Source organism: Pomacea canaliculata, linkage group LG9, assembly GCF_003073045.1.
Source record: "Pomacea canaliculata isolate SZHN2017 linkage group LG9, ASM307304v1, whole genome shotgun sequence".
In the NCBI taxonomy this organism is placed as follows: domain Eukaryota; kingdom Metazoa; phylum Mollusca; class Gastropoda; order Architaenioglossa; family Ampullariidae; genus Pomacea; species Pomacea canaliculata.
In genome coordinates, this window is record NC_037598.1 from 21,607,755 (window position 1) to 21,623,269 (window position 15,515).

Here is a 15,515-nt window from a genome sequence, read left to right on the forward strand (position 1 = left end):
GTGATGATACTTATGCTTTCTAACATTTTTGGCCTTTCTTTCTTATTTTTCCTAACAGAATATCTCTCCTCCTTGCTAAAATAGTTGCGTAGTAGAGGCGTTCGTAAAGGTCATTTCTGTTTAATTTTGACTTGCGTGTTTTGTTAAAATTATTTTCCCCTGTAACAGACTGCTTTTTTTTAAAGTTTGTAAATGTGTTAATGAAATGTGAGTAATTTAGTCTCCGTCGACAGTAAGGTGTGACTTCTGATTTCTACAGAATACTGCTAAACTATGTCATTGGTTTGTAGAAGAAAGAACCTTTTTGTTTACTTTTTGTGCAGTGGAACATCTCGGACAACTTTTTCCAAAATAGACAGCGCATTAAGCAAGACCTGGAGTCGAAGACTTGGAAGGCAGGTTCCAGAGGCAGCGAAGAGTTGTCGCCGTTTGACGAACTGTGGCTCTGCCTGTTCCGCCACCTGGGGGAGCTGTGTGTAGACTCGCGGCCCGCCGTCAGGAAGAGCGCAGGACAGACCCTGTTCTCCACCATCTCAGCCCATGGGGGCCTTCTCCACCAGAACACCTGGCACACGGTTCTTTGGCAGGTGAGCACACATTTTTACATTTAAAAATAAACACTCGATGAGCCATGTTCATGGAGAGGACTTTAATGCCTCCTAGCAGAGCACCCGAAGCATTCTTGTCTTGGAAGGTTAGGAGACTCGTGGAATACATGATACACTTATTTTTAAGTTGAATTATACCTGTTGAGCAGAACACCTTGGAGCATGCCTGTTTTTTGAAGATAATTATGGTCATTTAGAAAAACACCAAAGATACACACAGTCCTCTTGGTTAGGCAGGATGTACCCGCGCGTATATTCAAGGGATTTTGGCGGGTGTGAGTGTATATATATATCCGTGTTCTTTCAAACGCTTCCCGAGATACAACGTTTAGACTAACGCAAACACTACTGTGAGGAGAAAACACACTAACTCATTTGACATTGTGCTGAGTTTCCAAACAGCAAGTCAGCATGACAAACACATCACACAACAGACACTATGAAACGGACTCTTTACTTCGTCAGCCAAGTCTATCGCTTAAAGTGGTTTTTTCAGGTCTACATGTCAACACTTATTTTTGCAAATCTCATTGGAGGTTTGGAGTCTTTTTTGTTTGTTTTTGTTTTTGCTGGGTTTTGTTGTTTTGCTTGATATTGCTTTGGATTTTGTTTAGGATTTTTTTTTTTTTTTTTTTGTCTTTGGTTGAGTTTGTGAGTTTTCTTTAATTTTTTTTTTTTTTTGTTTGTTTTGTTTTTTTGTTTGTTTGTTTGTTTGTTTGTTTGTTTGTTTGCGGATTTTTTAAGGAACTTGAAGGACAGATAAGGCACCAAGCGAGACACTATTTTTTCTGTGTCCTGTGAAAGGTCCTGTTCCCACTTCTGGAGAATGTGAAGAAGCTGTCGAGTAGCGCTTCCACAACAAGAGACGAGCTGGCGACAGGCAACATCCTCATCCACCACTCCAGAGACACCGCGGAGAAGCAATGGGCGGAGACGAGAGTGCTGTCCCTTGCAGGAGTGGCTCGCACGTTCAACGCCAAGCGCAGGGTACTGCAGCAGCTGGGTCAGTGTGCCGCGTGCTTACCTTCTCTTGCATTTCCAGATAAGCCTGCAAGATATGGCAGGGACCCAGAAAAAAAAAACAAAAATCGTAATCCAAAATTTAATGAGTCTGAATATGGCTGATGCTGCTATCAAAGAATTTGTCCTCAATAATTATGCCGAGGATTAAAATGTGGGGTGAATAAATGTGCCTTTACTTGCGTAGGAGTAGTCAGAGCTCCAGAAAAAAAAAGCTTTTCATAAAAAAGAGTTTCGCAATTAGCAGTTTGGAGGGAAACGCGTAACTAACACACAGACACGCGCTCATAAATTGAACAGATCAAGAAATGACTTTAGGCAAAACTCGCAAGTTCCATCTTTACACATTTCAGCACATAATTCAAATGTAGTGAAAGAAAACTACGAAGAGAAAATGCTAATTCTCTGAATTTTTTATCTTTTGTCCTTCGTGGAGACAGATGTGTGTTTGTCAAATCTGTTTTGCTGTCCTTTTTTTGGAAGGGAGGGGGACAAACAAAAACAAAAAAATTCCTGCGTGAAAAACTCAGCATTGTAAACTGTTTTGAGAGGAAAGCAAACAGGTTGAAGTTGGAGGCAATTAATTAAGTACTGACTTTATCTCCACAGGTGATTTTCCCAGAGCCTGGTCCTTGCTGCTGGAGTACATTGAAACCTCCGCGCTCTGTCCAAATGCCGAGGTCTCGTTGGCAGCACTGAAGAGTTTTCAAGAGATCTTACAGATTGGCCGAGATGCCAAGGACAGAATTAATGACGACCTGGACCTGCCACAAACTCTGCTGCAGCCTCCATCAGCAGAGGAAATTCAGAGGTAACTATGATGATTGTTCTTTGATAAGGTGTGATTTTAATTTTAAAAATAAAGTCAGCACTAAATATTAAACAAATAAAGTCAGAATGCAATTTTCCCCTCCCACGAAAGGTCTGGAGAGGCCGTAGATAATGGCGGACAGTTACGGCCCGTGTCGTTGATCCAGTGCCGCAAATATGTGTGTGAATGTATATTTTAGTGTGTGTGTGTGTGTGTGAATGTATATTTTTGCTGTGTGTGAATGTATATTTTAGTGTGAGTGAATGTATATTTTAGTGTGTGTGTGTGAATGTATATTTTATTGTGAGTGAATGTGAATTTGTGTGTGTGTGTGTGAAGCATTGAAGGGGAGGGGAGGCAATTATCGGCCTTGATCGAAACCTTAGGACTGGAACATATCTGTGACGCAAAAGTTATGGTGACGTTGTTGGATTCAGTTACGTAAAAGATACATTGCGAAGGATTAGTGACGTCAGCCCGAGACTGGAAGAGAGATTGTCGTCTGCGTCTAACTGTCGGCTGTAGGTGGATGCGCTGTCATGGACTTGGATTTCCTTTTTCTTCTGTTGAAGATCGAACATTTTTGTTTGCCAGTGCTGCTGTGTCAGCAGAGACGATCAAACTAGCGAAGGATTAAAAACAAAAACAATTTTTGACGAGAACTGGAATTCGATATGGTTGTGTTGGAGGTGACACTTCAGTTTATCTTTCAGGAAGGTCGGTGTGTTTGCAACATTTGCAACTTGAATATTGTTTCTCCGACGAGTGCAAACTTGAGAAAATTGCACAAAAACTCAGAAGGGAGAGAACAAAGCGCGTTGTTGGCAAAATTACGAAATCAGCTCTCCCTCCCAAAGTGATATTAATCAAGTGCAGCGTCCCTTTTTAAACAGTCAGAGATCCAGCTGAGAAAGCAGCGTTTGCAGAAGGTTAGTCAGGACCTCTGTTTGGGATGTGAGCAAGTCAAGTCAAAGGTAGCGCAACACCTGAACCAGTTTAAAATCAAGTCTCTCTCTCGCTCTTACTTTTGCTGGATGTTCTCATAAGAAGTAAGCTAAGCAATATATACACTCACCCTCACACACTCACACTGTCGCACTCAAACCCACCCCCGACCCCCGACCCTCGACCCTCGCACCTACCTAGCGACAAGTGTTACAGACACACCATGATTCATTCGCTAGTCCTATTGAGCAGTGCTTTCACAGTTGATAAGGACTTGGCAAAAGCACTCTTTCGACGACCACTTGCTTCCATCTGCAGACAGAGGGTAGCATTTAGAAATGGTGATGTAGGAGATGAAAGGTGGTCTGTGATGATGCTGACAGCTTTTAACCTCAAGGCCCTGCTGTATAGATCACCGAATAGTCTTTGCGGAAAGCCAATGATCTTGTTAGAAGTCTTGACCACCCTCATAAAACAAGCTTTATCCTAGAGAGAACGCCAAACCTCATAGATTGAATGTTAAAATGTTCTCGATCAGTCTACTCAACGACAGGGCCGCTTGACCCCGAAACTCCTTAGTCGCCTCAACAGGAACAGACGCTGATGCGCCTATAAACAACGTTAATGTTTTCATTTTAAGGGAATAGTTTGCTGTCTGGCAGTAGACTGAGGTACCAAACACTTTGCACCTGTCATTTTTTTCATTTATTTATTTTTTTATTTTATTCATTCATGTTTTATGTCAGAACAACACTGTCAGTGAAACGTTTTCCCCTCTTCCCACAAAACAGGTCCGGCGAGGCAGGAACCACGCCCATCCTAGATGCTGCCCCAGACCTAGCGGACATTTCGCTGTGGACTGCGGCGTGGAAGGTTTGGGTCAACATCGGTACCAACGCCACCATCCCGCCGGAGAAGCCCGAGGCGCGAGGGAGTGGCAAGGTTTACGTTCCCTCCCAAAGCTTCCTCACAGCTCTGCTGCTGACGTTTCCGCCGCTGTTCCAGCACACCAAGGGTCGCTTCGCTGCCACCGACCTGCAGCAGTTCTCGCGCGTGCTGCACGCGGCTCTCTCCGTACCCGTGCATGGCGACGCCTCGCCTTTCATCATCCCGTCGTACCCGGATGTAACCATCACCCCGCTGCAGGACGCGTCCTTGCAGGCCATGGACTGCTTAGTCAAGGTGGAAGTCCTTTTCTTTCGCTTTGCAGTTTTTTTTTCTTTTAATTATAAGGTTTGTAGGAATTATTTTGTGCCCAAAGATGTTTAAAGAATAAAGATGTCTTTCTGCTTATCGTCCGCCAGCATCATTTGTTTATGAAAGACACATTACGCCAGTCACAAAGGAGAAATTTTTCGACACCACGCCAAGACACATTTCTGGAAGTCGTTCATGTACTGTTCACTGCAGCGGGGACCAGTTCAGACGAATTTACGCAGACACTTTAGAAACCATTTAGAATTTTTTTTCTATGTTGTCTTTGATTTACGGGAACTATAGAGTGAAAAGCTGCACGGTATCTCTGCACAGGTTCAGAATCGAAGTTTTAAAATACACACATCCTGTTTTAAACTGTCCTGTGTGATCCACTGTGGTATCCCGTTTCATATTTCATCTGCGTGCTGTAAGCTGTAGCGTGTCTCAATACGAGGGAATGAATGGGCCAAGGGAAGCAATTTGTTGCTCAGGGAGGGTTCGACATAGCAGTTGTCTCCCTTGTATGAATCACTTTCATAATACCAAATAAAATGTTTGCTGCATATAAAATATGTATCTGTTTGCAGTGACTGACCACTGATAAAATGCCTTAAATGCACCCAAATGCATCAACTTATCAATAGATGTAACATAGATTTTGTTATATGATTGGACAGTTTTGTTCTTTGGACGAAAGTTTTAATTAAATCGAGGTGGAGTGGCATCATAGGCTGAGGTCCGACACAGAAATGATGGCTCTTGGAGACTTCTTTCTTTAAACAACGAATGATTGGGCAGGGGTGGAAATAAAAAGAGAGATGAGAGAGGGGAGGAAGAAGACGGACTAATAAGGAGTTGGTATGTTTGTAAAACTGTTCCAGGCTGTACATGGAGGGCCACCTTCCCTGCAGGCCATGTATCCCGCTTTGTTTGACCAATTGCTAACCTGCGTGACATTCGGAGTGCAAGCTCCCAGCTATGGAACAATTCAGGCAAAAGCTTTTGGTTCCATTCGGGGGCCACAGGTAAAATGCTTTGCCTTCCTTTGTTTGAACTCTATTAGACATGAAGTTTGTTGTGCTTTTCTTGATTTTTATTATAGTATTATTTGTAAAAGCAAAAGTGATTTAGGGATACAATCCCCCCCCATGCCCATGCTTTGTCTCATGAAAAGTAAAAGATTATATACTTAGTCATAAATAAAACGCTGATTGCCTGTGTACAAGGTATAATAATGCAACATATAGCCGTTTAGGCATTTATGGTCTCTGCATCATCTACAGAAACTATTTGAAATTTTGTTTATAATATGGTCCGAGTTCATAACGATGTGTACTAATTTTGGATCAGTGTCACAACACTGGTTAGCCTTTTGATGATAAGTGTCTTTCTGACCATCTTGCTTCTAATTCTTACTGCTGGAGGGGGGGAATGGGGTGGATGGATATGGCTGACTGATCACAAAACACACATATATATTTATCGTAACCCTATTACAAACTGTATCTTTGTGAACGACGTTCAGGTTGACTGGGTAACCATGAACTTCGTGCCGTTCTCCGAGAAGGTTCTGTGGATGATAGTGGACCTGTATTGTGGTGCATCCAACCACCAAGCAGTAATCGGCGCGCATGTCCTGCAGAATATCATCAGGGTAAGCGAACGTTTGAAGTCAAAGAAAGTATCCACACTTTCACATGACAGTATAGCAGCATCACTGAAAACACAAGAATTGTCTTGTTTTCTTATCTATATGTATGTTTTATCTGTGAATGCCATTATTGTGAACTGATGATTGCCCACAATTTGGTGAATAATTGTCGCGTGTAGGCAAAACCGTCACAAGCAAAGTATGGATAATCAGAGAAGTACACAGTAATAAAAAAAATGGTGTATACGTCTGTATGCTAGGATTATTTTATGAATTACCTCTGTAGTCACATGGATTAAAGATGTTTGATTTTGTGCTATAGTTGGTTCCTTATTTTCTGTCCAAGATTTATGGGAAAAGCAGCAGCTGTCTGGCCTTTGAGGGGGCTGACAGTGATGTGCTCTCTAGACACTGAATGGCTACAAACTTGACTACAAACATTCTGTTTTCTTCCTTCGCCATCCGTGACAAATTCTCTGGTTTTAGTTTCGATAACAGTTTTTTTTTTACATGGTCGGGTTGTTATCCCTGGACTTTTGATGTCCTTCATCATTATCATTTTGCAGATGCTACGGCTTCCACTCGGTCTGAAGTATGATTGCCCTTCCTCCTCTACCTGGCTGCACGCAGTTAACGCCTTGTTTGCCATCCTCAGCAGTGGACTGCCTGTAGCCCGCAAACATGGTGACCACTCTTAAAGCTTGTCAGACTTTTGTTTTTTTATTTTTGAGAGATTGAATGCACATTACTAAGATGATGTAACTATTTTACAGATGTTTTCAGATGAATATCTACATGGTGGAGGGGTTGGGGTGGGTAAAGAGTTGAGTGGATGTACATGTTTGTGTGGGTGAGTGCATCTACATGTGTGTATGCACGTACATGTATGTACCTGTGTGCAGCCGTGCCAGTAAAAGCATGCATGTAAAATTGAGTGTAGCAGAAGAAATAGAACAATATTAATTCATATTTTGACATCTAATACTAGTACTAGGAGACTTGTATAAGGTGCTCATTCTATAAAACAATTTAAGTGCCAGTAAAATATTTTCTATAACTATCGGTATTTGCAGTGTGTGCTGGCATACTGTGATTTAAATGAATATTTTATTTGTTTATTTAAATACATGGTATTGTTTATTTTTTCCTTTTGCTGTTTAGCATCAGAATTTAAGGGCATGTGGTCTGAACTTGCAAGCTTGTTTGAGGACTTCTTATTTACTAAGCAGTAAGTACAGTGATTTGTTCATATCAGCTGCAGAAGGCACTTTGATAGTGTCTACTCTGTCCCACTCCAAATCACTACAATGGACTGCAAATACACATTTTATGTTAACAGTATTTGCCTTACCTAAGACTTGTGGAAAAGGAAATTCATTTCTATCTCTCAGAGTTCCCTTTTTGCAAATGTACACAACAGACAGACATGGCTTCGATCAAAGAATAGATTTTTGTAGAGGTCTTAAAAGAAAGCAAGCAGTGAGTCAGTTATCCTTCTCTCTTTGTAAATCAGCAGGCATAGACAGGTAATGTTCTCTCCACATAGAATATGACATGTAGGACAGGGATATTGTGCTATAACCAATACTATTATTATTAATTATATCTGTACATTTTACAAGATGCATCTGCATTTTGCTTCTGCATCTGTGGTGAAGCTTCTAGACATATTCATGTTGACATTATCTAAGATGCTTGTCAAGCCTGTCATGAACAGGAACATGCATGTGAACTTATAAAGCACATTAATTGTGGTCAACAGCCCTTCACCACCTACTTTATCCATGGAAGATTTTCAGCGAGATGAGGGTATCGACTGTAAGGTAATTTCTAACTTTTGTGGAAAAATTGTTCATGAATTGTTTAGGTGGAAAATTTTACAGGTCTCCATTCATTAGGAAAAAACTACATATTTACGGAAATGATATTGTTAATGACAACAGCCAAAAGCTGGTTTCTTCAAGTCATTCTACCACTGAGCATTAATTTTGTTCTATTTTATGAAAAATGAGAATGAAAAAGAGCTTTATTCTTCATTAAGAATAGCATTTATCTAAAGGCTACCACACATTTGTTTTTGTGCCTAAATTAAGATTTCCCAAACAACATAGATAAGAGGTGAAATGGCAGAGACATCATTATTTCACATTGACATAATTTGGTTAACAGATTGTACACCTGATCAGGGACGATATTCTGCCTTATGCATCATCTGTGCCAAATGATTTTGTGGTGCGTGTAATTGATCTCCTCAACAAAGGGTCCATCCACTCTGCTGTTTCAGACACATTTGTTGGTAAGGCTTTTATTCTTCTGTTTGTCTTACACAGTCTGTTTTTAAAAAAAATTAATTTAAAAAAATACAAATAAAAAAATTTAATTTCCAGATACTCTTCAATCTGGCAGCGAAACTAATTCATATATTTCAAAACAAGACTTAACTATGTAGTCAGTGACGAACTGAGTGATTACATACAAATTTCATCACTCTAAGTTGATCGATTTGAATTTGGAGGCAGCTAAAATATCTTCTATGGGTCTCAAAGGATTAGTAAGCATCACATGGTCATGAACCAATTTTGTTTTGCCCACAGATACAGAATCCATTCGAAAACTACGGGAAGATTTTGCAAAGACTTGCTTTGAAACTCTCCTGCAGTTTTCTTTTGTGAGCAAGAAAAGTGAAGAGGGAAACATCACAAGAATAGCAGTTCTCTCCCTTCTTCAGCGCTGTCAAGAAGTTGTCAAGAAATATGTTGATGACGAAAGACTCTCCGGAAAATGTCCGCTGCCCAGGTAGTAAACATGATATTTTATGAAGAGTGAATCTTGTAAATGATGAGAAACCTTTGCTTTGTAAGAAAATGTGTCAATGAGTTTTCATGATGGTAGATCAAAAAGGTATGCATTGCAAACTCAAACATCTGTAATAAATAAAAAGTAGTGTTATGGCAAAGCATACAGATATTTGTAGCAAACATTTTGGGGAGCAGATAGGGAGTAACAGATGATTTAATGCCCACGTGACATACTTCCCCAATTGACTTAGCTGTAGAGTGGGTGCCGTACTCCATAGAGGGTTGGGGAAGATAGGGTAGTGAGAGAGGCAACAAGCAATGACCTTACAAAAGTTGAACCCTGGATAAGTGTAGGTTCTAACACCTCACTGTCCAAAGACAAGGTCACAAGATAGCCTTTACCTTTTTACCTAGTAAATGTAGCAGTTGGTTCTGTTGTCAGGTACATCAAAAGATGTAATTGTATTGATATAACAGTGGTACGCTTCTTGTGCACCTGTGTGATATGCATGGATGTACATGCTTTTGTGCATTGTGCTTGCAACAAATGGCTGTAGGTGATCTCAACCCTGTGTGTGTGAAAGGAGAAGCCTTCGCCTTGCTTTATGTTCTAGAACTTTTCTTCACATTGCAGGCCTCGGCTGGCAGAAATTGCATCAGTACTCAAAGCCATCAGCACTCTGCTGCAGTCGTTGAAGAAAGCACCCCTAATAACGGTGAGCCAAACTATTATGAGCAATTTGGTTTTGTTGTTGAGGTTTGTGGTACTTTTGTTTATTAGAGCATATTTTTTTCTGCCTGTTCCAAATGTGCATGCCACCTGTGAGCAAGATTGTTATATTGTTCATCTGAAACAGCAGTTTATACTGCAGTTCCCAAACTCTTTCATGCTTTGTAAATTGTTTCCCAGGGCAAGAGTTCTTACCTTGTAGAGTACAAGAACAAGTTTACGTTCTCCTCCAAAAGACTTTTTCCTGCTATCTGGTGATGACCAGTTAGCTGATGGAGACGAAACTTAGGAATAAGAGGAGAGGAAAATTAAAATTCTTTTGCCAAATAATGCTCACTTCTTAAAATTCCTTTAGAGAGAAGCTGCAGAACACAGATCAGCATTCTCTTGAGCATGTTCCTTGGTAGGTTTTTTTTTTCTTTACATGGCACCTGGTTACAGTGCTAGCTGCTTTGTCACGATATTGCCTTAATTAGTTGCTGGCTCAACGTTTAAACACAAATTCTCACATGTGGCTCCTGCCCTTTTTCTCAGAACTTCTCTTCCTGTATGTCCCAGCCAGACAGCTATGCTCTTGACCCTCATCTATTCCTGTCACCAGTGCAAAACAAACGGTCATAGGATTTTTACTGTGCAGCAAAACAATGGAACTCTTTCCCTTTCCATATTACTACCTACCCACAATTGACTCGTTTCAATGTGAACTGAAAATGTACTTATTGCGACCTCCCTGTCTTCTTTTGCAAAATCACGATACTCTCAGTCCATGTTACTTGGTTCCTCTTTGCATTTTCTGTACTTGTCTTATATTCATCAGTACATGGTCGTTCTCTCATTCATATATTGTTCTTGTCCCTTGCATGTTGTCATTGTCTCTAACCTTGTCCATTTTTGTTCTTAACACTGAGATCATGCTCCTTAGGAGAGTATGCGCTATACAAATCTTGAGCTTATTCTGTCCCCTCTAAGTGCTAATATTGGTCAACAACTGCTGGTTTATACATTCCAGTGGAGGCATCAGTTTGGCAACAAGTCATCCTGCTGTACCCAGCACTTGTGGAGTGCACCACTTCACCCTCGCCACAAGTGACCAGAGCCCTCAAGGATGCTCTGCACGAGTTCCGTGATCTCTTGGCACCTCCGAGCTCACACCTTCAGAATGGCCGATGAGTGCTGACTGAATGACCAGCCACCAGCATTTTGCAGATAAAACCTGACCTGGAAACTTATTATCTTTATTCACAGACTGAACAACCATCCTCATCATCCCAAATGGTTACAGGCTTAACCGTGACATTTATCAGATCCTGTAGAAAGCTACACATTCGGTTTGATTAAAGAGGCTCATTCTTTGCTGTTAGTACATTGGTATACAAGTGATCAAGGTGGATCCAGAAAGTGACAGAAATCTTGAAAAGTATGACACTGTTTTTGTAGTTCTACCAAATATGAACTTGATGAAAAATGAATCATCGAAGTTGAAAATTTTTTTTTAAATCCTCCCACTCATGTGATGATTACTGCATTCCTTTAGAGATCAGTATTTATTACACTTGTCAGACCATTGTGATTGATGTAGTATGCTGTTAGATTTCTGTACTGGTTGACTGGTTAGCTCTCCATTCCCCAAAAACTTGTTTGTTAGATGTACACATTTAGATGCTAAGAAAAAAAACATGGCTTTGTATTGGAGTGAGATGGAAAAATGATTATGACATTTGTTGTGGCATTACAGTGGAAAGAAATTCGTTCTGCACATATTTGCTTTATAACCGATTTATAAATTTTTCTGCTGCATAACATGCAAGTTTATAAACTATTTAAAAAATGGTGTATAAATGGCTGTAAACTGACTTGCTTAATCTGGTAATGTAATTAAGTTATTTACGAGTTGTTTGACTGCAGTGTTCGACAAAGTCCCCTAGCTGTGTACATCAAATCTTTTTATTCTTGTTATTCCAACACTTTGGTCATGACTAGTGCTACGAACTCACAATAGTAACAACTGTGCAGCAGATACCCCAGATCCAGAGCATTACAAATAAACATCAACATTAGTATCAGTGAGCAAATCGGGCACCAGAATGGATTGTAAATATACTTAAGCGTATTTCTACATGCACTTGTCAAGCACTCATGTATATGTAAATGTGAAAATGCGCCAGCAGAATATGTTGAAAGACCCTTTCCAATTTATTTTATTGTAAAATTTAAGTCACTGTTTGGAATGATTGGAAGATGCCGTGTTTCCTTTGCCCGTTCCAAATGTGGACAGAGTGCCTCAGCGCTTTGCTTGTCATGATGCAAAAACTAGCAGTTAATTAAAAATACATATTTGTTTTAATCTTTCATTAATGAAAACAATGTTACCAAATGCCTATGCTTAGTCCATTGTTGTTAGCTGCACAGTGGCTGGTTTTATAAAAGGGAAGCTATATCGACCTAGTTAGGCAGCTGTGTGTGGTTAGTTCCGTCTTTATTTTCTGTAATTGCTCGGGTGTGTTTCCTTAATTCCAATGTGGGAGAAGATCTATTAGGAGTTACTTAAATCGTTTGTATTCTTTGGCTTTTATGTTGTTGTTTTTCGTTATCATTGCTGGATCAACATCTGCATAACAAGAACTGTTATTACGATGTTTCTAACTTTTGTTTTCATCAGCATGTACCTGTTTATAATATTTCAGCAATAGGGATATACTCGCATTAAATAGTATGATTCATGAACCTGCATTTGGCATTTGTAAATGATCAAACGTTTATCAAATAAACATTATTGACATCATACAGAGGGTACACACCGTTTAACTTTCTATGAATTTAATGCTTATGTTTACAGTCTGAAAAAAGAAACGTTAAAAATGCACATTTAATACTAGTCCTATTGTACAACAGGTTTGTGTAATTTGAATGATTAAATTGCCTGTGACTGTCAAAAACCAAAGCAATATATTACCAACTAAAAAAGCAATGACACATCATACAGTTCTTACTTTCTGTAAATTTGGCTTATACAAATTCGACTTTACCTAAAGAATTCTGAAAAAAAATCCGCATTCCAAAAAAAAGTCCTAAAAATTCTGTACACACTGCAGACTCTTTTATAATGTTTAATTTATTTTATCTTGATTTTAGTGCATTTTATGACTTGACTTAAGGTATTAGCTGTGTATACTTGTACTATACCTACCCAGTTACGTAATACCAACTTCACATTATGTAACTATTGCTTTCCATCGGGCTATGCAGAATGGTCTACATTTTGTAAAGTGAGAATTGTCTGTATAAACCAGTTTCCTCTGTCAGCTGGAGAGCAAAATCTAATCTTATGTGAATGTTACTAAAACAGGAAGACTGCCTGCTTATTGCACATCAAAATATCTTATAATTTGGAGAGAAATTCACTATCATGGTTTCCTAAAGACATATTAAATTACCTTAATATTTGTTTAACATTTGACGAAATGCAAACTATTTTAGCTTGAGTGGTTTTTCTGCATATCGGATTTCCAGTTTGCCATCAGAAGTTTGGGGAACATGAAAAATTCATAGAAGTAGCTCCTTCTCTCCCTCAACCCTAAGAAGATTGATAACAGGAGTGGAAGACTAGACTTTACAAAACTCCTCCTCTGTTTGACAGCTACACAAACATCAGAAAAAAATTTCTGAAACGAAATCATTGCATGGCATTGAGCGGAAGCTTAAATATTTCATGTTTAATACCATCATTTAAATTGTATGAAATGGTACTGTATTCAGATACTGTTACATTTAACTGTCAAGTGTAACTATATGCAAATGATTGTCATATTATACAGCAAGCATGTAAAATTTTATATTCTGTGTACTAAAGATGCCCTGCTCACAGGTTTCAGTGTTCTTTGATAGTGAAAGTTAGCAAGGAACCGGGTATCATGTGGGCAGCAGTGCTGACGGCTGACAAATTTCTGGTCGGCAGATGGTGCTTGGTGAAAGCAGATCAAGAATGAGTAGTGTGCATACTGTGAAATTCTTGACAAGTTCAGGCTTTCCTTCTAATATCACCAGCTCAATAATAAATTTCTACATGTAACATAATAGACGCTGTATTGCAGAAGTACACGGTAATTTTCCTCACTATCTGTTTAGAGAATACAGAAAGCTACATAAACAGCTTGTTAACTCAATGCTGAGGTACTGAAATACCAGTTTTACCATTAAAAATTGAAAGTTACATTTTCATTGCGTGTTAAAATCTCAAAATCAGAGTTCGGTGTAATCAGGACTAAAATAACTGATGTTAAAGATGTGGCAGATGATGCAGCCCTGTGCATCGGGGTTTTCATCTTCATGAGGCGTGTTGTCGCTTCTGCTGCTTTTCCGGCGCGTTTAGGCCGGCCTGTCTGAATGCTTGCTGCAACTCCACCTCCATGATCTTGCACTCTTGAGAACAGATATCCAACAGGGTGGGCCTGTCGTCGGGACACATACGCAACCGCATTCGCAGTGCAGTTAATCGGGTATTTATTGCATCCTTCTGGTGCTTCAGTTTCAGATCGTACTTCTTATTCAACACGTCCTGCTTTTTGTCGAAGCTTGGCTTCAACATCTGTTGTTCATCCTTCGAGTGAGGTTGTCGTTGTTCTCCAGCTGCTGTATGCTCGTACTCCACGGCTCCTCTGTGGTGGCAACATCGTCGTGGCACCGTCTACTGCTGGCGTCACGTGTTGCGACGCTACAGAACCGGTAGCAATGCGAACCGGGTGGTCGAACAAACTTGCGTCCCTTCCTCCGATGGGGTGTAGGTTCCCTGCTGAATGCGAAAATGTTGGATGTTGCTGTGGATAGGGGCTCGCAAGACCTTCTGGCATAAACTGGTCCATGAGGACAGGTGTACTGGAGTTCTGCGGTTCCGGGGGCGTGTAGCACTGCGTTTTCATGGACGAAAATAGTTCTGCTGCTATTGCCTCCACCTCGGTGCCCTGCCATAGAGTGTACGTTCTTGTAGGTACTGTTGCCATTGTTCATTAAGCTGACTCTGTGTCAACCTCCGAGAGACCATGTGTAGGGTGTTCGGTTCGCCGACTAGAAAGGAATGACCGTTGTTGCTGTTGTGCTTGATGGGGCAGATTAGACATTGCGTCGCTTCACCCAGTAACCTCGCTGATCTGCTGAAAAGAAATGGAAACAGTAGCCAGTGGATGAACCAGAAAAAAAGATTTTTAAGTAGAAAAATACTTCGAAAATGTTACCATGAAGAATACTGACGTAACGGTCGCGTACAATATTACATACTTTTTGAACTGTCTACAATAAGACCCTTCAGTAGGCAGACATTCACAGTGATTCGCATCCACACACAACTTGCATCCAGGACAGGGCGCTACATTGCGGCTTTCATGTTCAAGATCAAGCATGTGTGTGTGTGTTTTGGGGGAAAGTGGTTCAGTGTGTCAAACATGCGAGCGTGCTCAATCGTTTTTCGAACGACAGACCGCAGTACACACTGTGAGAATACCACCACAAATTTTTTAATAGAAACAAATTTACTATCGAATATGATAATAAAAGTGACATAAATTCACGAAACAATGTTTTTTCATTTAACATTGAACTGAACACTGAAGGTTGACCAGCAAGCTGCAAAATACGGTTACCTGTGAGAGGGAAGACATACTCTACAAAAATGTAACAAAGTGTCATGAGGATCCTAATATTGAAAGGCAGTTAGCTATCAGAAGATTTCTCTCTTGAAATTACTTGCCTTTTGCTGGACCTT

General features: G+C 40.1%; 1 protein-coding gene across 1 annotated transcript in view; it reads left to right on the plus strand.

The window, feature by feature from the left end:
• LOC112572638 (protein MON2 homolog) overlaps positions 1–13,622 on the plus strand; it is a 284,300-nt gene extending 270,678 nt beyond the window's left edge. Inside the window, exons 24-36 of the mRNA XM_025252405.1 lie at positions 324–587; positions 1,413–1,611; positions 2,238–2,439; positions 4,176–4,566; positions 5,463–5,606; positions 6,107–6,235; positions 6,799–6,916; positions 7,394–7,460; positions 7,995–8,055; positions 8,402–8,528; positions 8,827–9,028; positions 9,665–9,746; positions 10,770–13,622. Coding sequence (XP_025108190.1) covers positions 324–587; positions 1,413–1,611; positions 2,238–2,439; positions 4,176–4,566; positions 5,463–5,606; positions 6,107–6,235; positions 6,799–6,916; positions 7,394–7,460; positions 7,995–8,055; positions 8,402–8,528; positions 8,827–9,028; positions 9,665–9,746; positions 10,770–10,850 — 2,067 coding nt within the window. The 3' untranslated portion in view covers positions 10,851–13,622. The remainder of the gene's footprint in view (positions 1–323; positions 588–1,412; positions 1,612–2,237; positions 2,440–4,175; positions 4,567–5,462; positions 5,607–6,106; positions 6,236–6,798; positions 6,917–7,393; positions 7,461–7,994; positions 8,056–8,401; positions 8,529–8,826; positions 9,029–9,664; positions 9,747–10,769) is intronic.
• Positions 13,623–15,515: the final 1,893 nt, after the last annotated feature.